General features: G+C 39.4%; 1 protein-coding gene across 1 annotated transcript; it reads right to left on the bottom strand.

Moving 5' to 3' along the window:
• Positions 1-21737: 21737 nt before the first annotated feature.
• On the bottom strand, positions 21738-22739 carry LOC142542424 (uncharacterized). The gene is made up of 2 exons (XM_075649052.1): positions 22588-22739; positions 21738-22135 (listed from the first exon to the last, which is right to left on the bottom strand). Exons 1-2 carry the CDS (start codon positions 22702-22704, stop codon positions 21878-21880), a joined length of 375 nt encoding a protein of 124 aa, XP_075505167.1. The 5' UTR covers positions 22705-22739; the 3' UTR covers positions 21738-21877.
• Positions 22740-23385: the final 646 nt, after the last annotated feature.

Raw genomic sequence — 23385 nt, forward strand, 5'->3', positions numbered from 1 at the left:
CTCAGACAGAGAAATACATTAACATGGAGGAAGCCCAGAGGCAAAAAAGAGAGGCTACGTGGAAAGAGAAAAGCAGCCAACCCGAGAAAGTAGAGGAACGAGTCCGGAGGGACAACCCTCTGGGGCATTTCTCTAGCTACGCTCCATTAAAAAGATCAAAAGACCAAGTCGTAAATCTTTACAAAGATAAGGAAACCAGCTCCCAACGCTCTCCCCAGGGCTTGAAACCAGCTTGAATTTTTGCGCGTTCTATCAGGAATGCTACCATGATACCAGTGAATGCAAGAATTAATGAGAAATCATCCCAGGACAGATTCTGTTGAACCAAGCCCGACAGAGAAGAGAGCAAAAAGACTCACATTGATCCCCCAAGAATTTGGGATCATTACCATCCAACAGAGCCCCGAATTCTGAATTTTTGCGAGGGAATCACTCTAAACCCACCACGTTAGAAAGGGCCCGGGAAGGGAAGGCCAGAGAAAGATCCTCAAATCTGGAGGTAATTAAAATGATCTCCAGAAGATCAACCGATGAAGATTCTAATCGGGCTCGAAAAGCTTGGAGCCGGCGAGAAGTCTTAAATGTGAATACCCTGATTGGAGAGGAAGAATAACTATCAGTTTTGGGCCCCATGATTTACAAGGAGTCATCCTACCTCACAACGACGCCTTGGTCATCCGAGCTAAAATTGCAAATTATGATATATTGCGAGTATTTGTGGACTCGGGCATATTCCAAGAAGCGTTGGACCAAATAAATCTGAAAGATTATCAACTCAAGCCTGTGGAGACGGATCTATTCGGGTCTGCAGGCCATACAATGCACCCTCAAGGGGAGATTGCGCTCCCCATGACCATTGGATTCAGAGATTTGAGGAAATCGATAATGGCCACATTCACAGTGGTCAGTGCACCCTCCTCATACAATGTCATACTAGGGATGCCGGCCATGAATGCTTTTAAGGTTGTTGTCCCCACTTACCATCAAAACATCAAGTTTCCTGTTAAAAAAAAGGTAGGGAAAGTCCGGGGAGATCAGCCCTCTTCAAGAAAATGTTATGTTGAAACTGTTAGAGTGGAGAAAAAGAGGGCAAGAAGGGGTGACTACTGGAAACAGGGAAGGAGGCGTGTTAGGATCGGTTTGATGGGTTAAAGTATTTAGAAAGGGGGATTGAATAAACACTTAAAGATTTTTGGCTCTTTTCAAAATATGAATCAGTTTAGTAATAAATTGAATTCAATAATCTTGTTGTCGATATCAGTCAGTTAATTAGTTTGAAGTACGAAAATAAACTAACTGATAGATTGAATACTCAAAGAATAAATGAACTGCTGGACACAAATATTTTTATGGATGTTTGGAGACTTGAAACGCTCTTACGTCACCCCTTCTATCACAAGGATATGTTTTCACTAAAAGACTTTGATTGATTACAGAAACTGTAATAATCCACTTCAGTGAGAGAGAAGGCGGAGTTTTGACTAAGCCGTTGTCCCTCTTCCCCCTTTTTGTCAACGCCTGCCATGTGAGAGAGAAGGCGGAGTTCTGAAGTGACTTGAGATACTGCATGAAGCATTTGTTCTTGCATTAAGTCCATTCTCTTGGACAAACTTGTATGCACGAAGTCAATTTCTGTTGATGATCGTATCCTGGGTTTGGAACAAAGCTGGAATTGTGACTCTATCCTTCTTTAGTTGGTCAGCAGAAAGGAACAAGGCAGTGATGTCTTATGTGTTCTACTTGAGGTTCTTAATGGTGTGTTCTTTGATGGAATCAAATCTTAGAGTATGCATCAATTGCGTTGATTTGATTCCGAGATTGTAGACATCAAATCGTGCAAATTGGACTGAATTCCTTCAATCATAATATCAGCTGGAATTGGTATTTCGGGGGAGCTTGTTTCAGTTATTGTTGGTGCTTTTCCTTTGCTCTTCCCACTGAAAGTTACCATTACTAAGGCTTGGGATCTAGTCTCAGTTTGATTTTCCAATTCAGCAATGACTTCTTCAATTGAATCCTGTTGTTGATCAGAAACTGAAGGATGATTCAGAGGAGCAGTTGAAGTAGATGGTGCTTCACTTGCAGTTTCTTCAGTGGTTGCTGCTTGTTGTTGCAACTGAGCCGCTTCAGATCGTTATTCAGTCATAACAACCGATTGAACTTCTTCTTTAATGCATTTATACATAGCCTTCAAGGTTATTTGTTCTAATAAGCTTGGTTTTGCATCTTGCTCAGCTGGTCGGACAAGTGCGAAATTCAGCTGAGTATCAATGGAAACTGATCTGATCACTTCGTCAACGTTGATAAGTGATAACTCAGCATTTGTGTAAAGAGTTTGTCAGCTGGTGAAGATCTAGAAGGTGCAGAAGAAGTGGATGGTTGAATATCCTCATGAACATATTCAGTTATTTGCTCAGAACCTTGTTCGGCAACTTTCTCCTTGATTGCTTCAGACTGAGCTTCTGTTGGCTGAACATGCTCAACTGACTGAGGACTGCTGGTCTCAACTGGTATATACAACTGCTGATCCATCTCCCAGGGTTTTATCTTCATTTGAAGAGAGATAAGATCGGTTTCCAGTTTTTGAAATACTGCTCTGTCGGCGTAGTCAGTTGGACCAATTGGGTTATAGTTCAGCTTCAGTTCGACAGTCACTTCAGCTAGCCTCTTCATCCTCATTAGATCAAAAGAATAAACTTTCCTTTCCAAGGCTTGTGCGATTGTTATTGCTTTGACAGTTTTTAGAACCATACTCTCCAAAGCAATATATTTCTTCAGAACTGACTTCTTCTTCAGGCATTTCACAAAGACTACTGTTCTGAATTGAACCCATTCATCAAAATCATCCAACTCTGATTCAGCAAACTCATTAATGTAACTCCAGATGAGATCGATGCGAGTCTGAACAGAGTTGGTTGGCCTAGGTTCTTCAATTAATTTGTCCTTGCCTTTTGGATCAGTCAGAGCATGAGAAATACTTAGCCCTGAAGTAGTTGAGTCTACTTTCTCACGAATCACCATCGCCTTGGGTCGTGCGATCGAAAGAATAGTAGGTCAGATTACTATGGTAAGAGGTGCACGAAGACGTACAAGCTTCAAGGTTTCACCAGATTCGGTGATGAGCTTTGAAGGATTATCTGGCTTCTTCAGTCGAGGTTCTTCAGTCAATTGTGCAACTGGAACTGACTGGATCGGTTCAGCAGCAAAGGGTGCCTCAGCTCCAGTAGACATCAGTCAGATACCTGGAATGGCTCTGGAAGCAGCAGGTTTGGTCTTCTGAGACTTTTGTTTCTTCAAAATTTTTGGAGAGGGTGTTTTCTACAAATCACTATCATTGACAACCAGTATTCTTTTGGTTTTCAGCTGGCGAGGCACAGCCTTGGCTTTTGCAATCTTCACAGACTCCGGAGATGCTACCATTCCGATTTTCGTCTTGATTTTCACAAATTTGGCTGGGAAGATGTCCAGCTTCATTATGGTTTTCTGAACATTCTTGTCATTAAATACCTTGAATTTGGACATCCTTTCTGTGGAGTTACTGATAATACCAGAGCTTTCCAACAAATAGCTGAGCTGCAATGCGAAATCATTCGACTGCTTCGAATATTGAACCATATTCTTCAGAATGTTAGATGATTGCTGACCAGTTCAACTTGTGCCCTTCATGATTGCAGTCATGATTTGAAATTTCTCCATATTAAGGATAGCAAAGGAACCTGCCTCGGCTAGAACGCCTTTGGCAACAATATCAGCCAGCAACTGGATCTCTGGCTTCAGTTCCTTCTTTGGGTCAGTCACCTTAATCTTCTTCCCATTGGCAGATAGCAAAGTCTGTATTTCTTCGATATCAGCTATCGTGACTTCAGAGAAGTGTGACATACCTTCAGTTTGCAATTGAAAAGATTGTTGAAGAATTCTTCATCTATAGTCAGCGTCTGGTTGTTGAGAGTCATGGAGATCTTGTCGTCATCAGAAACTGTGCTACTATCATAAACTGCTTGAATCTCCTTCGGATAAATAACTCGAGTTGCCATTCCCAAGAATTTCCTCATACCCGTATCTTCGAGCTTCAGAAACATGCTGCGAATGGATTCATTTGAACAATAGCCATAGCGTTGAGAAGGAAGGCTGGGGTTTGGCTTGCCATTTGCGTAGATTTTTCTGCGAAGAAGATTGCTCTAAGTTTAGAGTAATTGAAAGTTTGAGAATGGATAAAGTAAACTGAGGAAAGGCGGCACAAATAAATATGTTTGTGACTGTTCATATTTTTGGACTCGTGTCAGTCCAAGATTAATTTGAATAAATGACATTTACTTCACATGTAAATATAGAAATTAAATCGACTGAACTACTTGTAACCGAATTTCAAATAATATTCAATGAATGGTATAATTAATGAAGTAACCTTATAAGTCACAAAACTTGTAATGAAATCTTAACTGAATCGATAATCAGTTAACATATATGATAAGATCAATTGAATCGAGAACTGATTGATCAGTTAGAATCTGAGTCAGTTTAGTTCAGGACTAGCAGATAATTGTCTTATCAATTAACTAATAAAAATTCAATGTTCCCCCTAAATTAAGTATTAAGATAAATCAATAAGCCCTAAAATATTTCTAAAGTAAGAAAACGTAGTCTCGGGTAATGGCTTTGTGAAGATATATGTTGCTTGTTGTTCAGTTGAAATGTATTCCAGTCTGATGTCCTTCTTGAGAGCATGATATCTGATGAAGTGATGTCTAACATCTATATGCTTTGTCGTGGAGTGAAGAACTGGATTATATGTAATCTCAATTGTGCTAGTGTTGTCACAAAATATTGGTGAATCCTCTACGATGACACCATAGCCTCTTAGCTGTTGCTGAATCTAGAGCAGTTGAGCGCAACAGCTTCTAGCAGCTAGATATTCTGCTTCAGTTGTGAAAGTTGCGATGGATGTTTGCTTCTTGCTGAACCAGGAAATCAGTATGTCTCCCAAAAACTGACATGATCCACTAGTACTTTTTCGATCAAGTTTACATCGTGCATAATCTGCATCTCAATAGCCAACTAAATTGAAAGATAAGTCTTTAGCATACCATAAGCCCACATTTTGTGTGTCTTTAAGATATTTCAATATTCGTTTGACAGCTGAAAAATGCGATTGTTTAGGATTTGTTTGAAATCTAGCCACATGCAGATAGCAAATACAATATCAGGACAACTAGCAGTTAGGTAAAGTAAGGAACCTATTAAACCTTTGTAGAGTCTAATCTCAACTGATATTCTCCCTTCATCTTTATCTAATTTAATTGATGATCTCATGTGAGTATTTACAGCTGAACATGTTTCCATACCAAACTTCTTAAGCAGTTCCTTCGTATATTTAGTTTGACTTCACTTGCAGACCAAGAAAGAATGTCAGTTCACCTATCATACTCATCTCGAATTTATCCTGCATCAACTTAGCAAATTTCTCGCATAATTTGGGGTTAGTTGGCCCAAAAATAGTATCTTCAACATAAATTTGTACAAGTGAAGTATGATCATTCTTTATAAATTTGAACAGTGTTTTATCAACTGTTCCAAATATAAAATCATGATCAGTTAAAAATTTGGATAATGTCTCATATCAAGCTCGGGAAGCTTGTTTGATACCATATAATGCTTTGTTGAGATGATAAACATGATCAGGAAATGAATGATTTATAAAACCTGGTGATTTTTCAACATAAATTTCTTCATGTAACTGACCATTGAGAAATGTGCTTTTGACATCCATCTGGTATAATTTGAAGTTCTTGAAAGAGGCGTAAGCTAGGAATATTCGTATTTCTTCTAGTCGAGCAATTGGTGCATAAGTTTCGTCATAATATTCCTTCCTCTTGTCTGTACTCTTGTGCAACCAACCTTTCTTTGTTTCGCACAACTAAACCATCTTCGTTCAGTTTGTTAATGTATACCTATTTTGTACCTATAATTGATTTTGAAAGTGGTCTTGGAACTAAAGTCTAGACGTTATGGGTTAACTGATCCAGCTCTTCTTGCATAGCATTTATCCAATTTGGATCAGCTAGAGCTTCATCAGTTTTCTTAGGTTCAAATTGAGAAACAAATGCAAAATATACAAGTTTTGATTTCTAGTCCTTACCGGATCAGATGAATTACCTATCACCATGTCTTGTGGATGTGATTTACTCCATCTGTAGTTGGAACTGGTTGGATCATTTTCCGTAACTGCCTCAGTTTGCAACTGAACATTTCCTTCAGTTTCAGTTGCAACAGTTTTAGTTCATATTTGAGTATCATCGTGTTGTTCCACAAGCTGATTGTTCAGAACCGCTTCCTGTTCAACTTCTTGATCCACCACTTCGGGTTCAGGTGTTTGAAGGATGTTTCGATTGATGTGAACTTCTTCCTCACTATCATCCTCCAAGTAATTTCTGTTAAGCGATCAGTCAGCTCAACTAGATCAGTTGGCTTAACAGATTCTTCTATGTTTAAAGTACATTGATTGAAAACTCTGTAAGCCTTGATAACTTAGAATATCCAAGGAAAATTCTTTCATCTGATTTAGAGTCAAATGCTGTTAAATGATTTTTTCCATTGTTATGAATAAAGCATCTGCAACCAAATATTTTGAAGTAAGATACCACGCTTTTCTTTCCATGCCAGATCTCATATGGCGTTTTCAGATGATTTTATTATTCATTGATCTGTTTTGAGTATAACATGCAGTGTATATTGCTTCTACCCAAAATCTTTGAGAAATACCGGAATCAGCAAGCATTGTTCTAGTTGTTTCTTTAAGAGTTCGATTTATTCATTCAGCTACACCATTTTGTTAAGGTATTCTTGCAGCTGAGAACTCATGCTTGATTCAAAAATTTTCTAAAAATAGAGAAAGTTTGATCGACAAATTCAGTCCCTCGATCATACCTTATTCTGTCAATCTCAACTGATTTTTCATTTAAAAATCTTTTGAAAAGTTTAATCAGTTGTGCAACAGTTTGGTCTTTTGATTTCAGAAAATTAACCCAAGTAAATCTTGAAAAATCATCGAAAATCACTAGGGTGTATTTCATTCCTCCTAAAATCATGACTGGTATAGGACCAAACAGATCCATATGCAACAGTTCTAAGCATCTGGAGGAAGACCTATTCCCTTTTTTTTTTTAAAGAAGATCTTACTTATTTACCAAACTGATATGCTGAATATATTTTATCTTTTGAAAATTAAATTTAGGCAGACTAGTTACAAGATCATGACTACTCAGATGAGCGATGCATTTGAAATTCATGTGATTCAATCTTTTATGTCATAACCAGTTCTTGGATAGATTGGTTCATTAGGTTGATCAGTCCAACTTACTTTATAGGTGTTACCACACTTCCTATCATGATGATATTATCAGTTGTGTTCTTGACTGTGCAGGTGTGCTTGTTGAACTGAACTGAGAAATTATTATTACACAACTGACTAATGCTAATCAGATTATATTTTAAATTATCAATGAGTAAAACATCATTAATAATAATGTTACCATGGATAAGCTTACTCTTACCCATGATTCTACCTTTCGAGTCATCTCCAAAACTGATATTTGGAACAGAGTATTTGACCAGTTGGGATAACAAATCAGCATCCCCTATCATGTGTCTTGAGAATCCGCTGTCCAGGTACCAGATTGAGTCTTTATTTGATGTACCTGTCACCTGCAGTAACACACAATGAATAATTTTGGTACTCACATCTATTTGAGTCCCAAACTGATTAGTCCTTTAGGAACCCAGACTTGTACCAGTCCAACTAACTTTCCAGTTGCTGTGTTCCAGATAGTTTTTCTCGGTCTGCTTGTGTTTGATGTGTTGTGTGTAGATGAAACAATATGCGTTTCACCTGGTTGCTCATCTATATCTTTCTGAACAGGCTTATGATTATAATAAGAATTCCTAGAGTTCTGATTTTCATAGCTGAATCGTTTAGGTGAACAGCTTCGTGAATCATTTGAACTCGAATAACTATATCTTGTTCCATACCTCTTAGCCTTGTTCTTATTGTCAATCGTTTGTTCAACTGGTTTACTTGGCTCTGATTGTTCATGTACCATAACTGATTTTACAAAGTGAATATACTTCCCTTTGCACATGTTTAGTTCTGGCTTGGTATCACTGTTGAATATTCATCTTGGCTATCAAAGCCTAAACCAGTGTTGTCAGTAACTGATTTTTGTAAATCTTGCATTTCAGTTAATGTGACTAGTGACATTCCAAGCTTGAATCAGATCATTTTGTCTTGAATTCTCAAGTTTCAGCTGCTAAATCACAGATTGGTTTTTACTCATTTCAACTTATAGCTCAGCAATCTCCTTTTTTAGACTCAACAATTCAATTGATTCATCAGTTTCGGTTTTATTGTCTTTGATATTAGTTTTCTTTGCTTTGGTCTTCCCAAATAAGAGAACAAGTTTGTGATACCCATTAACCATGTCGTGTAGTGTGGAAATGAGTTCTTCCCGTGTAAAATCAGTTGAACTGAAATCAAATACATGCTCGCTGCTTGATTCCAGTTCTGTATCATTAGTCATCGGGCATTTTACTTCTTCTTCATCGCTGGAGCTGCTCGAGATCTCAGATTTTGATTCATCACTATCAGTTTCTGCCCACTTGGAATTTCTTTCTTCGGCTAATAGAGCTTAATGCTTTTTTTTTTTGAATGATCTCTTATCATCCTTAGCTCTCCTCTTCTGCTCAAATGATTTCTTCCATTTTTTTTGCTGAACGTCGACTATCCTTCTTTGGCTTAGGATAGTCAACAATAAAATATCCAGTCTTGCCACTGTTGTAGCAAGCATTTGGTTCCTCCTTGGAGATATTCTTGTGGGAGTGTCTTTGGAAGGATCCATGGTTCTTTCTCATAAATCTTCCAAACTTCTTGATGAACAATGACATGGCATCATTGCTCAGCTGCTCTACAGATTTTTTAGTTGAACCAGTTGGTTCAAGTTTTAAGGCGCTGAGAGCAGTTGTAACTGGTGGAGTTGATGGTTCTCCCTCTCTCGTTTGTAGTTCAAATTTGTATGCCTTGATATCTGCAAATAGATCGTATAATTTCACTTTGTTGAGATCTTAGGATTCTTTCATTGTCATTGTTTTCACATCCCATTCTTTAGGAAGACCACGAACAACCTTTAGTGCAAATTCTTTATTTGAATACATCTTCCCTAGTGCATTCAATTCATTGATAATATTGCTCGCTCGTTCGTCAAACTCATTCATCAATTCTCTAGTTTTCATCTTGATATTATCGAACTTTTGTACTGCGACTGAGAGTTTGTTTTCCTTCGTTTGCTCGTTGCCCTCGCACAACTGAATCTTTTTTCCCAAATTTCTTTGGCTGTTTTGCACATCTTGATTTTACTGAAAGTAATTTTGTCCAATGTTTTATACAGAATATCCTTTGTCACATTATCCATGTTTGCTTTCCTCTTGTCTTCGGTTGTCCATTCCTCTCATGATTTTTCAATGTGGTGAGGTGCTCCATCAGTTATAACAATAACTATATTAGCTTTCATGATCTTCATAGGTCCGTCAATTATAACGTACTACATATCGTCATCTTTTGCTGCTAAATGAGCATGCATTCTAATTTTCCTGTCATCAAATTCCTCTCTTGAGAACAAAGGGATTTTGTTGAACGAAAGCATGGTGATAAGGTGTATAGACAAAATGAATCAGAGAGTATTCAGAAACAAGATTGAAGCTGATTTGATACCATTTGTTAGGATCGGTTTGATGGGTCAAAGTATTTAGAAGGGGGGTTGAATAAACACTTAAAAATTTTTGGCTATTTTCAAAATATGAATTAGTTTAGTGATAAACTGAATTCAATAATCTTGTTGTCGATATCAGTCAGTTAACTAATTTGAAGTGCGAAAATAAACTAACTGGTAGATTGAATACTCAAAGAATAAATGTACTGCTGGACGCAAAGATTTTTATAGATGTTCGAGGACTTCAAACGTTCATACGTCACCTCTTCTATCACAAGGATAGGTTTTCACTAAAATAATTTGATTGATTACAGAAACTGTAATAATCCACTTCAGTTTGGACTTAAACACTGTCAAACTGAAACTCTTAGTTTCTTACGACTTACTAGTACACAAACTGATTATCATTCATAGCACAACTGATCTCAAAAGATTGAATATTTCAATGTAAAGTGCTAGTGATTTTGGTCAAATGATAGCCTGAATTCTATGAATATATCTATGAAGTGTGAGCTTTTTGTAAATATCGTAACTGAGCTTGTACATCTGATCTTTCACTTGTTCTCTTTTTCAAGAATTCTCAATTCAAAAATCAATCAGCTTCTCACTGAACTCCTCAGCTATTTATAGGCTTTTCTTCCAACGGTAACATTGAATGCATTAATTAATACATCAGTTGATTTGTCCTTTCTGAGTGTGTCAACATTTTTCTAACAATAGTACGATGTTGCATTGAGTCTGCAATATGGTGCTCCTTCTGTTAGTTGTAGTCTGTTTAGTATGATTTGTCGGTTTAAAGCTGGTTTAACTGATGACGTGTCAAACTGACTATTCGACTGATCGGTTGAACTGATTTAAGGCGTCCTGTTCAATTCTAACTGATAGTACAATTTCTGTTCAGTTCTAATTGATAGTTCAGTTGACTTTACTGATTCAGTTAACTGTGTTCAGTTCGATTGCATCCGATCATTTAACTCATTAATCTTCAGTTCGGATGACTTCAATTTAGATAGCTTCAGTTCGAATTACATCAGTTGTATGGTTTCAGTTAAACTGATCAGTTCTGAAAACTTCGATACTTTATTTGTCAAAATTCGAAACCTTTAATTCCAACAAGGCAGAGGATAAGTACATTCCGTAGAATAAGTACATGCAGTGGTCGAAGAAGAGCAAGAATAAATTACCTTAATCCCCGGGGATCCCCGGAAAAGTACCTAAATTGCCCGGGATCTAGAACCATCCATCCACCCAATCTCAATTAATATTTTGTTTGTAGCAAAATGTGGATATATTCGCCTGGTTCCTCGCAGAGTTAATCAGGATCTCCTTCTAAGTAGTAGAGCACAAGTTAAATACATGTCCAAACTCCCGGCCAATAAAACAGAATAAGAAACACTTTGCACCAGAGAAGGACATGGTGATAGCAGAACAAGTGGGAGAGTTTCTGAAAGCTGGCCAAGTCAGGGAAGTCCAATTCCCAACTTGGTTATCAAACGTGGTTCTAGTCCAGAAAGCTACAGAAAAGTGGAAGATATGTGTATATTTCTGGTACTTGAATAAAACTTGCCCCAAAGACTGCTATCTTTTACCTCGGATAGACCAACTAGTTGATTACACGTCCGGGTATGAGCTGCTGTGTTTCATGGATGCTTACCAGGGGTACCATCAGATACCCCTGGCCTAAGAAGATCAAGACAAGTTTCATAACTTCTGGTGGAACATTTTGTTATACAATAATGTATTTTGGTCTGAAGAATGCAGTGGCCACTTACTAACGATTAATGGATAAGATTTTTGAGAAGCAAGCCGGGAGGAATGTTGAGGTCTATGTGGATGACATTCTAATAAAGTCCAAAGAAAATTCAGACTTCATATCAGATTCTGGAAGAAACTTTATCTACCTTTAGAAAGTATGGGGTCAAGCTAAATCTATTAAAGTGCACTTTTGGGTTAGGAGTGGTAAGTACCTGGGCTTTATAGTAAGTGAAAGAGGAATCGAAGTTAATCCAGAGAAGGTAAGGGCTATCTTAGAGATGGTTTCCCCTAGAACCATCATGGATGTGCAAAAGCTGACAGGTCGAATTGCGTCTATTTCCCGTTTCATATCAAGATCAGCACATCGAAGCTATCTTTTCTTTCAGATACTTCGGAAAGCACAGAGGTTTGGATGGGAATGATCAAACATAACAAGCCTTTCGAGATCTAAAAAGCCATCTAGCCGGGCTACCTATCTTGGTTAAGCACGGACCGGGAGAAAAATTGTTTGTGTATCTGTCTACCATCGAGTACGCCGTTAGCTCGATCCTCATCCAAGAGAAGGGCACTGAACAAAAGCTAGTATATTATGTAAGTCATGATCTCAGAGGCCTCGAGTTGAGATATACAGAACTAGAAAAAATAGCCCTAGCATTGGTCATAACCGCGAGAAAGCTGAGACCCTACATCCTATCTCATTCTTTTGATGTCCTCACCAACAACTCGCTGGGAAAAATCATGACCAACTCAGACATCTCGGGGAGATTTATAAAATGGACGATAGAGCTCGGTGAATATGATATCACTTACCGTCCAAGAACAACCATAAAAGCTCAAGCCTTGTTAGACTTCATAATTGAAATGTTACTGTAATGCCCGAGATTTTGATTCTGTTAATCTGAGATTATTGATTATGAACTGATGTAGTTATAGCCGGGCCATTCCGAGATCAGATTTGGGCAAAGAATATGAAAAGCTCCAAATTTGGATCGAAGGGTTGGCGCCCGGGCTGAAGTCTTTGACCGCCCGAGCGCCATTGAATAATGCCAGAAAGTCGAACACCTCGCGCCTGGGCGGAAGTTTTTGACCGCCCGAGCGCGACTGTATGAAATGCGAGGGCCGAACCTTCTTCGCCCGGGCGGATAATTTTGACCGCCAGAGCGCGAGACATGCTGAGTGGAGGTTACGCCATTTGCCTTCAACATGCAATATATATATATATATATATAAAGAAACGTTTATTCCTCAAACAATCAGAAAGAAGGAACGAAGGATTTCAGAGCAAATTTCCAACTTTTGATACTAGATTTTGATTTACGAGAAATCCATCCGTCCGAATTGTAATCCGACTTCAGTAATGTGTTCCTATTGACGCAGGCTACAACTGAACGTAAGTTTTGTTATGTTTTGATATGTCTTGAAATTATGATATTTTCAGAATCGGATATGATGCATATATGATGATCTTGACATGTTAGACATCGTAGAATCGAAGTCAGATTGAGAAACAGATTGATTATGGAATTGTTATGATTTTTCAAAATATATCGATTGATATTGGACAGATTTGGATTGTTGATTGACTATCGATTGTATTGGATATTGGTTATGGATTGTAATTAATATCGGTTGAGATTGTATTGACGGGAATATCAAGATTATGCCGTTATGCCATTGATTTTGAGTTGAATCCAGATTGTTATTGATTTGAGCAGTATATTGATATGATATTATTGATATTGTCATTGCCAGATTGACGGTTGACAGACTTTGAATTCCAGACAGGGACGTCGTCAGAACTACAATAAAAGAAAGGTATAAGTCAATGTGGTACCGGGAGAACGACTCGAGTAGGATATACTTGAGTTTCCCTAAATCACATACTTATTGTTATTATTTGCAATGATTTGAATTGATATGCTTGTTCTATTGATTTATAGAAGCATGTATTAGATGAGTATAAGACGAGTGATCTTGTGACATAAGTGCCAATAGTGATGGAATCGTCACTGGCACATTGCACATTGTCACAAGATAGTGAATTGGCGATAGTGCCACAGTCTGTGACGGATAGGTCAAGACAGTGGATGTTTGGTTATATCGATTGAATAGAATTGGAGTTTCTTCTATTACTGAATTCGATATAGAAATGCCAACGTCTGGAAACCGGGATCCCTAGACTAGGATTGAGTCTAGTCTGAGACGTGGAGTCACGAGTCTGATTGACAGTTTTATATTGATTATGATTTAAGATTTTGATACATATTACTGTAATCTGTTTCATGCTTTATATTTTTTATATGATTGCATGTTTCGTTGATTTATACTGGGATGTATATCTCACCGGAGTTATCTGGCTGTTGTCGTGTTTGTATGTGTGCATGGCAACACGTGGGACAGGTTCAGGGTCAAGGAGATGAAGAGAGATCGTGATTAGAGTGGAGACTACGGACTTTGATTAGAGATAGGGTTTAAACACTTGATATGTAGTCGTTAAACCTTAGTTTTGAATGATTGTATATAGTACAAGACTTGTACTTTAATACTGATATGTATGTTAGAATGTATTCCATTACGTTCCGCATTTAATATTGTAATTTAAAAAGAAAAAAATTTAGACCCTATTTATTATAACTGATTAAATCATCCCAATGATGATTAAGAACATGATTAGCGTCCGGGTCCCCACAGATACAACCCGGGCAAGAAGAAGTCTGGAGGGTATTTGTTGACGGTGCTGCCAGAAAAGAAGAACGCGGGGTAGGAGTCGTCTTAGTTTCCCCCATATGAGAGAAAATGAAATTGGCCGCAAGATTGGATTTTCGGCTTCAAATAATGAGGCCGAGTATGAATAAGTGGTGATCGGGATGAATGCCACCCGAGAAGCTGGAGCCACCCGAATCATCATGTACTCATATTCTCAACTGTTCATTCAGCAGTTCAAAAGCTCTTATAAATTTTGAGAAGAAAGACTGAAGGAATATTTGAAAAAAATTCAAGAATTGTCGGAAAATTTCACTGATTGGAGTGCAGAACAAATCTCGAGAGAAGAAAATTTTGAAGCAAATGCACTGGCCAAGATGGCATCATCCATGATAGGAGAAGGGGGCAAGGAGGTCATTCATCATACCAAGCTGGTGTCGACCATATATACCAGCCCGATAATTTCCCAAGAAAATTCATGGAGGAAACCATTGCTCAAGTTCATATCAAAAGGCCAATTGCCGGAAGATGTTCGGCAAGCCCAAAAAATTAAGAAGCAGTGTTCTTGATTCAATGTCCTGAATGGAGAGTTATACCGACGATCTTTCCATGGGCCTTTGCTCAAATGTCTGGCCGAGGAAAAAATAGTATGTATTGAAAGAGATTCACGAAAGATGTTGCGGGGATCATCTTGGAGCTACATCACTTACCCAGAAAGCACTATTAGCCGGATTCTGGTGGCCTACTATAAGTACAGATGCCCGGGAAGTAGTACAGTCTTGTGAAGGGTGTCAACGTCATGGTCATTTATGTCATATCCCAGCTTCGCCTTTGCAACTAGTTCGAGCATCCTGCCTTTTTTATCGATGGGGCCTGGATATTGTGGGGTCTTTCCCAGCAGCCCGACCTTAGAAGAAACTCTTGCTGATAGCCGTGGACTACTTTTCTAAATGGGTGGAATCTGAACCTCTAGCCAGAATTACTGAAGAAGAGGTTGTGAATTTTTTATGGAAAAACATAGTTTGTAGATTTGGGCTACCCATGAAGTTGATATCAGACAATGGCCCAAAATTCCAAGGGCGAAAAATCATTGCTTGGTGCAAAGAAATGAAAATTACTCAGTCGTTCACCTTGGTAGCCTACCCACAAGCCAATGGACAGACAGAGATCACTAACAGGGAAATTGTGCAAGCTCTGAAGGATAGATTGCAAGGCATAGGGAAAGATTGGGTGGAAGAAGTACTTACTGTTCTCTGGGTTTATCGAACTACTCCTCGGACTGCAACTATAAAAACCCCTTATAGCCTGGTTTATTGATCTAAAGCAGTGCTACCAGTAGAGATCGGTCAAACATCTGTCAGGGTTCATAGCTACCCGGAAGGAAATGATGAAGCATGGGCCCAGGAACTAGACTTTATAGAAGAAAAAAGAGAAAGAGCAGCCATTCAAATGGAAACTTATCGAAGGCGGGTCGTGCGAGCTTATAATCAGAACGTCCGACCCCGAGAATTTCAAGTGGGAGATATGGTTCTAAAGAAAGCTAACTCGGCTGGAGAGGTAGGAAAGTTAGAGGCCCGGTGGGAATGGCCTTACAAAGTAATAAAAAGACTCAGTTCAGGAGCATTGTATTTAGAAGATGTCCATGGTCGATCTTTTAAAAGACCCTGGAATGCTTTTCATTTGAAGAAATATTATGCTTAAAAGTGTACTTATTATCTGAAGTATAAATGAAAATTTTTCTCAAGAATGTACGAAGTATGTTATTTAAACCCGGGAGGCCCGAGACCCCGATAATTTATCTAAACCCGAGAGGCATGAGGCACCGGTAATTTATCTAAACTCGGGAAGCATGATGTCCCGGTACCCAGGAGGCACGAAGCCCCGACAATTTATTAAATCTGGGAGGCATGAGGCTTTGGTAATCTATTAAGCACAAAGGGCAAGACATCCCGATTATTTTTCATGACTTAGAAATTTTTTCAAGGTTTTAATGTTATACTTGAAGGCGAAATGTTGATTAGAAGAGAGACGGTTATCCATTGACACTTAGAAATTTCTTGGATTCTTACAGAACTATCGTGTTATTTATCGATTGATTTATTGACAAAGGAAAAAACAGAAAAAAAATCAGTTTCATTAATAAAATCCCGAAGGCTGGAAGTACATGCATCATGAAAAGAGAAATATGAATACAATCCTATACTACATTGCACTGGTCCGGCTGCTCATTATTGCCTGCTTTTCCGGTTTCATCAGCCTCCTTGGGAAGGGATGCAATGGCGCGGTCAAAGTCAGGGAAGCCTTCCCTATCCTTCGGAAGAAGCCCCGCTTCTTTGAATTGTTTTGCGCACTTGTCAAAGCCTGTCCAGAAGAAGGAATAAGATTTGTCCTCAACTGTCATTCTAAACACAGGAGATTGGAGGAAAGAAGCCCGCCACTCCTCCTCAAGCGGCATTAGGCAGCCAAACTAGATTTAGCCTTATCCGCACGGTCCTTCTCAGCATTTAATCCATTCGATAAAAATTGAACCTGCACCTCAGAGGTAGATAGCAAGTTCCTTAGCGTGTTAGCCCGGGCTTTGAATTCCACAGCCTCTGCTTGGACCCTTTGGAGATTCACCAGGGCCTCCTCCAGCTGCTGGTAATTCACCTCCGAAATGGTCCGCAGCTCGGTTACTACTTATTCATGTAAAAGTCGGGCTTGCTCTAGCTATCCCTGCATCTTTTGGTGAAGCTCATTAGCAACCCAAGCTTGGTTGGTTTCCTTCTTAGCCAGTGAAGATACTTCTTCGAAGTCAGCAACTAGCATTTGAAGGCCCTACAAGAAATAGTGATATATATATATATAAAAAAAATAAAAGAAAGGAAAAAAGAGAGGAGGGGAGGGAAAGGAAAGTTTATAGAAAACATAACGAGAGGGTCCGAGAAATCCCATCGAATAATTTTTTATTGGGGAATAGAGCCCGTAGATGAACATCTTCGGCAGGAGATAGTAAGCTTTTGACAAATTTCACCCGCTCCAAAGAAACCCCGTCCAGGAAAAGGTTGTCTCGAACTCTTTGCGGGTTGGAGTGGTGGAGCTCGGTAGGAAGTTGGGTTGGGAGGGAGGAGCATATCGGGTTGCCTGGGAAGAGCCTTGAACTCCTTCCTCAGCGTCACTAAGGAGTATCATCTTTGGGTTGGAATCTTTTCCTCCGGATGAGAGGGACGTGATCCATTGAATCACCCATCGAGTTAGGAGGAATCATCTCTCTTTCCGTTTGATCAGTTGCCCGAGCCGAACCTCCTAGGGTGGCCGCCTCGGCTACGGCAGGTGCTTGAGCTTCAGCAACAGTTGGCTGAGCCAAGGTTTTCTTCCCAGTTGCAGCTTTTCGGGCTGCACGCTTTTTTTCCTCAGCCGCCTTTTCAGCAGCCCATCTTTTGGCAAAGGCCTCTTGCATCTCTGAGGTATCTGACAAAAAAAAAGAGCGAAAAAGAGAATATGAATGTTAGAATAAATGTAAAGTATAAAGTACAACAGGAAAAAAACAGAGCAGAAAAGGAAATTACCGGATTGAGCGCCCGAGCCAGTAGCCATTGCCTCAATCACCCTGTCTAAAGGGTCCTCTGCCCGAGCAATCAACCCGTAAGCCAAAAAGTCCTCAAATTTATAAGCCCGGGGAAGATCAGGCTGGGTTGGAATGCTGGGAAGAAAGCCAGTCAAGCACTGAGGAGGAGAGGGAAGGGTGATGTAGAAGAACCTGCCTTTTCATCCCTTTAGAGAAGATGAGATATCATCAAGAAATCGACTTTTTAGACGGGCAGACAGATAAAAGGCATTGTCCCCAAACTGGCAGACAAAGAAATAATGAAGGACAAGGGGGATATTAAGGAGGTTGTGCATCTTAAAAAGAATGTAAGTTGCAGACATTATGAGAAAAGAGTTGTGGTGAAGTTGGTTTATCGGGATCCCGAAGAATTGGGCCACTTCGATGTAAAAGGTAGGGATGGGAAATCTGAGACAATTGCGTACTTGGTCTTTAAAGAAAGTAAAGAAACCCTCTGGGGGCTTATCAGCCCGATCGGAGGGACCGGGAAGCCGGATTTGAAAGGAAGAAGGAATAGATCCCAGGACCTAAGATCTTCTTCAGCCCCAGGACGAAGAGTAGTCTCCATGGTAGAAAACAGGGAGCACTCGGGGCATCAGAATGAGGTGAGCTAGGAGCCTAGGCTTTACCTTTCTCCTTTTTAGAAGCCCGAGAGGGGCCAGAAGTGGGAGGTTTGGTTTTTTGCATTTTTGGTTTTTGGAGAGGCAGAGGGAAGTGGGTTTTTTCACAGAAGGGGATGGTGAATCAACGCGTGCCGCTGCAGACTCGTACTCAGGCGAGCCGTGCGCATTCGCTCTAGAAGTAGAAGTGGAGTTCGACATGTTCTAGGAAAAAAAGGGTAGAAAGACTTACGAGTTGTTGAGACCTGACGAAAAAGGTAGCAATCGCTGGAGGAGAAGCACATCACGCCGGAAACTCGAGAGAAGGTGAAAAGAGTGCAAGAGCATAAAAGTGGAAAATGTGGAGAGTCTGTTATTTTATAAAGGCTGAGAAAATTTGATCTAAATCGTTGATCTAAAGTTAAAAGGACGGTCATGTTTCTCCTTAGAAATTGTGCGATAAATACAGACAGGCAGGCGCGGAATTCAAAGTGACATCCGACCTTTAGACTACTAGGGCTTACATCATGCTCACGTCAGTCCTATGTCCCATAAGTTTCCCGCACAAACACACTTCTTATCACTCGGGACAGCGAATAGAACTCTAGCCCGACTATTTGAGGGAGGGAGTGGTGATATCCCGGGAAATATCCCATATTTTCTCGGGTCATCACCGGTTTAGAGCCCGGGTAAGCAAGAGATCAAATCCACCTTGCTCCGTGTCAAGCAGGGGCCGAGCTCATCTGAGATCCTGGGAGATTGGAGCTCGGGCAGCCAGGAGCTTGGAGTAGCGAGGGCGAAGTCCATCAGCGAGCCCGGGAGGATAGAGCCCGGGCTTTTCGATACGGTGTCCTGTCTTAGATTGTAGGTATGAGACACCATGACTTGGTCATCATTAAGAGATCTTTTGGCATATGAAAGAGTGACAGGACTCAATCGAAGTAAGCATGGCCTGTCAGATTTAACAGTGTCAGTAAAACAAAAGCATGGGCTGCTATCCCATCATGAGTAGTAGTTAGACACTGAAAACAAAGTCATCATTGGTTTTCATCCTATAAATACAAAGGTTTGTTTTACTAAGGCATTCATATACACATTCTCTTGCAAAAAAAATTTTACTCTCCTCACAAAATACTGACTTGAGCATCGGAGTGGCCATTCCGGAAAATCATCCGGCTCCCCACTAACGATCTTTGTTATTTCTTTATTGTGCAGATATTTCAAGAGTAAGGAAAAACCCTTTTGTGGACAATCCTAGTCTGACCCGGTGAAATTTTAAACCCATCTCATACCCAATTCACCCGGTCAAATCAGGAAGCATTGCGGATGGCATTGTTGGCAAGAGGAGGTCGCAGTATGAAGACGAGGTTTGGAAAAACCCGCTTGATTACGACGTTTGGTTTGATTATATAAGGTTGGAGGAGAGCGTCAGAGATAAAAACAGGATTGATGATGTATATGAGGGGGCCGTTTAAAACATTCCTCCCAACAAGATCAGTTATGTTTTATACGAAGAGCTTGATGCCCAGATCGTGGATTGCACTAGAGAGGCGTACAGCTTGTGCCTCGAGACATTCCTCGTGACAAATTTTCTTTTGCCAAGATTTGGTTGATGGCTGCACAGTTGAAAATATGCCATTTAGACATTGATTGGGCATAGCGAATCTTAGGGTCAGCAATTGGTTGGGCCCCCAAAGATAAGATTTTTAAGTAGTACATTGAAATGGAGTTGCGGCTTGGTAACATAGAACGTTCTGGGAAGCTGTATGAGAAGTATTTGGAGTGGTCAGCAGAGAAATCTTATGCCTGGAGCAAATTTGCCGAGTTGGAGAGGTCCTTTGCCGAAGATATGCCAAAAGTGTTGTGGAAGGCTTACATAGACTTTGAAATATTAGAGTCCGAGTATGAAAGAGCTAGAGCCCTTTATTAGAGGCTTTTAAACCGCACAAAACACTTGAATGTGTGGATTAGTTAAGCTAAGTTTGAGGCATCTGAGAAGGACTCAAATGCACATGAAAGCGATAATGAACAAAAGAGAAAATGTCTTCGGCATGCTCGAGCTATTTTCGAAAGAACCCTTAGCTATTTTAGAACTTCTAAGCCTGAATTGACAGAGGAAAGAGCTACGCTTTTGGAGGAGTGGTTGAACATGGAAAGCAGCGTTGGTGAGCTCGGGAATGTTGATTTGGTGTGTGTCAAGCTTCCAAAGAAACTCAAGAAGCGGAGGCATGTAGAAGCCGAGGATGGGCCCGTAGCTTACAAGGAGTATGTGGACTACCTGTTTGCACAATATTTCGATTTGTCGGCGTGTCAGATGCAAAGACGTATCAATTTGTGTAAAAATGATAAAAAACTAACTTTTAAAAGCACAACGATCATATATACTAAACTTGACCATTCATTATAATTTTTTAAACGAATACAACGCCATAAACAAAGAAAGCTAAAGAAAAACTAATGGAACTCAAGAGATAAACTCCCAACATGATTTATATTTTCAATAAATTGTGAGAATTTACAAAATATTAACATAAAATTAAGAACGTTATTGAAATATGAAAGAAGATGACTCGAACTACTGAAATCTGGAATGAAACTATGAAAAAAATTGATTAAAGCTATGAGAATTATGCAGAGAGTTTGTCAGAATTTGTGCGGGAGATTGTGTGTTTCATCTGTGCTCTGTCGATTCTTTTTATCTCGTTCATGGTTTGGGCAGTTCTCTCCACTCCCTTCACTATCCTCGATCTGGTCCATGATCTTGTGTCCACGATCTGGTCTGCAAACTGCAATGTTGATAGTCTTGAATAAATATTGGGCTTTTCTTGTTCACTTTTCTGGTCAATTATTTATAGGGCATGAGCTTTTTAAATATTAAGCCTAATTTTATTTTTTGGTGCACACACTACCTACTTTTTCCCTGAAGAAACACGATCTACGACCATCAAGATTTTGGAACCAGCATACAAATGGAAGAAGCAAAAGACTGTTTCTGGTGATGACTGATTTAACTCTTCTGATGGATGCTTATTTCTCTCTACAGAAGCTATAGTTTTCTGATACGATTGTTTTTGTAGTTTCTACTGTAGATGTTATGGCCACATATTTTCTTGAATTTGTAGTTTAGACAGAGATTATATTGTTTTACTCCACTGGCACTTCGAAAAAGAATTAAAACTTTATGTTGGATATTTTTTTTGTTGATGGATGACCTACTGCCACAGGATAAATAATGTTTGACATGTGGATGATTCGCATATGTATATGTGTATATATATATCAACGAAAACAAAAGAAATTGATTATTTTTGTTATGGGTCCAGAAGAGTTGTAATAAACAGAATCAAAATACTTCGTTGGATTAAGGCAGGATTTCAATGTATTTTGGTAACAAAAATTACTGAATTCAGCAAAATCTGGTATTTCCAGCCTCCTCCTAATCAATGATTTCACGTTTAGACATGCCTCAGAAACCACTAAGTATCCTCACTGGTAACACCTACTGGGTTCTTCATGTAAACTCTGTCGACGTGAGATTGCGTATTGTTTTCTGCATCAATTTCACAGTACAAGACGCCTTTAGCTTCTTCATCATTCAAGTCAAGCTCGCTGTTGTAAGACTGATTTGTAGTCGTGGGTAAGTCCAATGTGATGTCTTCATTTGTTCGTGTAACTCTCCGTGGTTCATCTTCATTAGAATAGAGTGGTGCTCCCATTGAGTCCACCACTCTCACCTTTCAACAACATTCAAGTCTCGTTGAAAATTCGTGCATTAAGCTTGTATACAAAAGTAAAAGCACAATAATACATCAGAAGCTGCCATCCTTGCAAAGTTTTAAGGGGAAAATAAAAAAATAGGAGTAGTTTTAGAACCAGATTTCCCAAAAGCTCAAGCTATGAGAGATGATCCGAAACTTTTACACTTAAAATGCTCCTTAGCATATAAGTCGGAGTGCAGGGAATGTATGTTCGAACTTAATATTTACGGCATATGCGTGAATTTCAATCAGTTGTTCGAAAAACCTAGAAAAATCATCCAAAAACAAATTCAACTGAATAGAAAAGGGATTTGCACACTAGTTCTGAAATTGAAACCTCCGCCCTCTGATATCATGTTAGAACCACTTCTTCTAGAAGTTTGAGCATATGCAAGATAGCTGTGATGTGTGTTCAAGTGATTAAGTACCTGCAATGGCTTCATGACATTCACCTTTGGATCATTAGTCCTTTCTAATGCGTCTTGAGCTTGTAATTCCATCGAATCTCGTACAAGCTGGCTCAGAAAGCTAACATCATTAGACATAACACCGAGTCCCTTCAAAAGCTTAGGAAACTTGTCTGCAAAAATCAATAAAACCAGTCTGAACACTACTTTATCATTCTAAAACGTTCCTTATTAAATATTGAGATCAGGATACCTCTGCATTTTCAAGAATTGCATCAGTTGCACCCGCTTTCTTCAAATCTAAGAGGTGCATCATGTCCCGAGCCCAAGCATATATAGGAACCTGTGATGCCAAATGTTACGAATGTACTAAACAAAACCTATAAGCTTGGGTAACGCCTTCGAGTAAATTTCTGTGTGACATGCCAATCTTCATGATTAATAGATAACTAATTAGCAAGCCACAGAGAATTAAGAATATGGATTATTTTTCACCTTCCACACATGACCAAGTAAATTGGCTATTCTGTTCCTTCGGTAGTTCCAAATTTTTTATTCAAGATCAACCAGAATTCCCCCTCCCACTTCCTAAAATATTTTGGCTTATATGTACGATATTTTGGCTCTGGCCTACCTACTCCCATTTGTTGCTTTTTTTTTTAGTAAGAATAAAATGGATGGTTTGAAATACAGACTAATTTACCCCAGGGAAGGCGAGACGAATCCTCTGAACAGCCTCGGATGTTTTCTTCTTTCCTGTATACATTACCATCACAGCTTTGGGGGAGCCGATACCAGCAGACTGCAAAACTGCTGGAC

The sequence above is a fragment of the Primulina tabacum genome, chromosome 1, assembly GCF_025594145.1.
Source record: "Primulina tabacum isolate GXHZ01 chromosome 1, ASM2559414v2, whole genome shotgun sequence".
Lineage (NCBI taxonomy): Eukaryota > Viridiplantae > Streptophyta > Magnoliopsida > Lamiales > Gesneriaceae > Primulina > Primulina tabacum.

What these genes read in the sequence shown, in the direction of transcription:
- LOC142542424 (XM_075649052.1), bottom strand. Translation starts at nt 22,704, where the DNA reads ATGTCTAATGATGTTAGCTTTCTGAGCCAGCTTGTACGAGATTCGATG. An exon ending in ATGTCATGAAGCCATTGCAG is followed by an intron (nt 22,136 to 22,587) that starts GTACTTAATCAC and finishes TGTTGTTGAAAG; the next exon opens with GTGAGAGTGGTGGACTCAAT.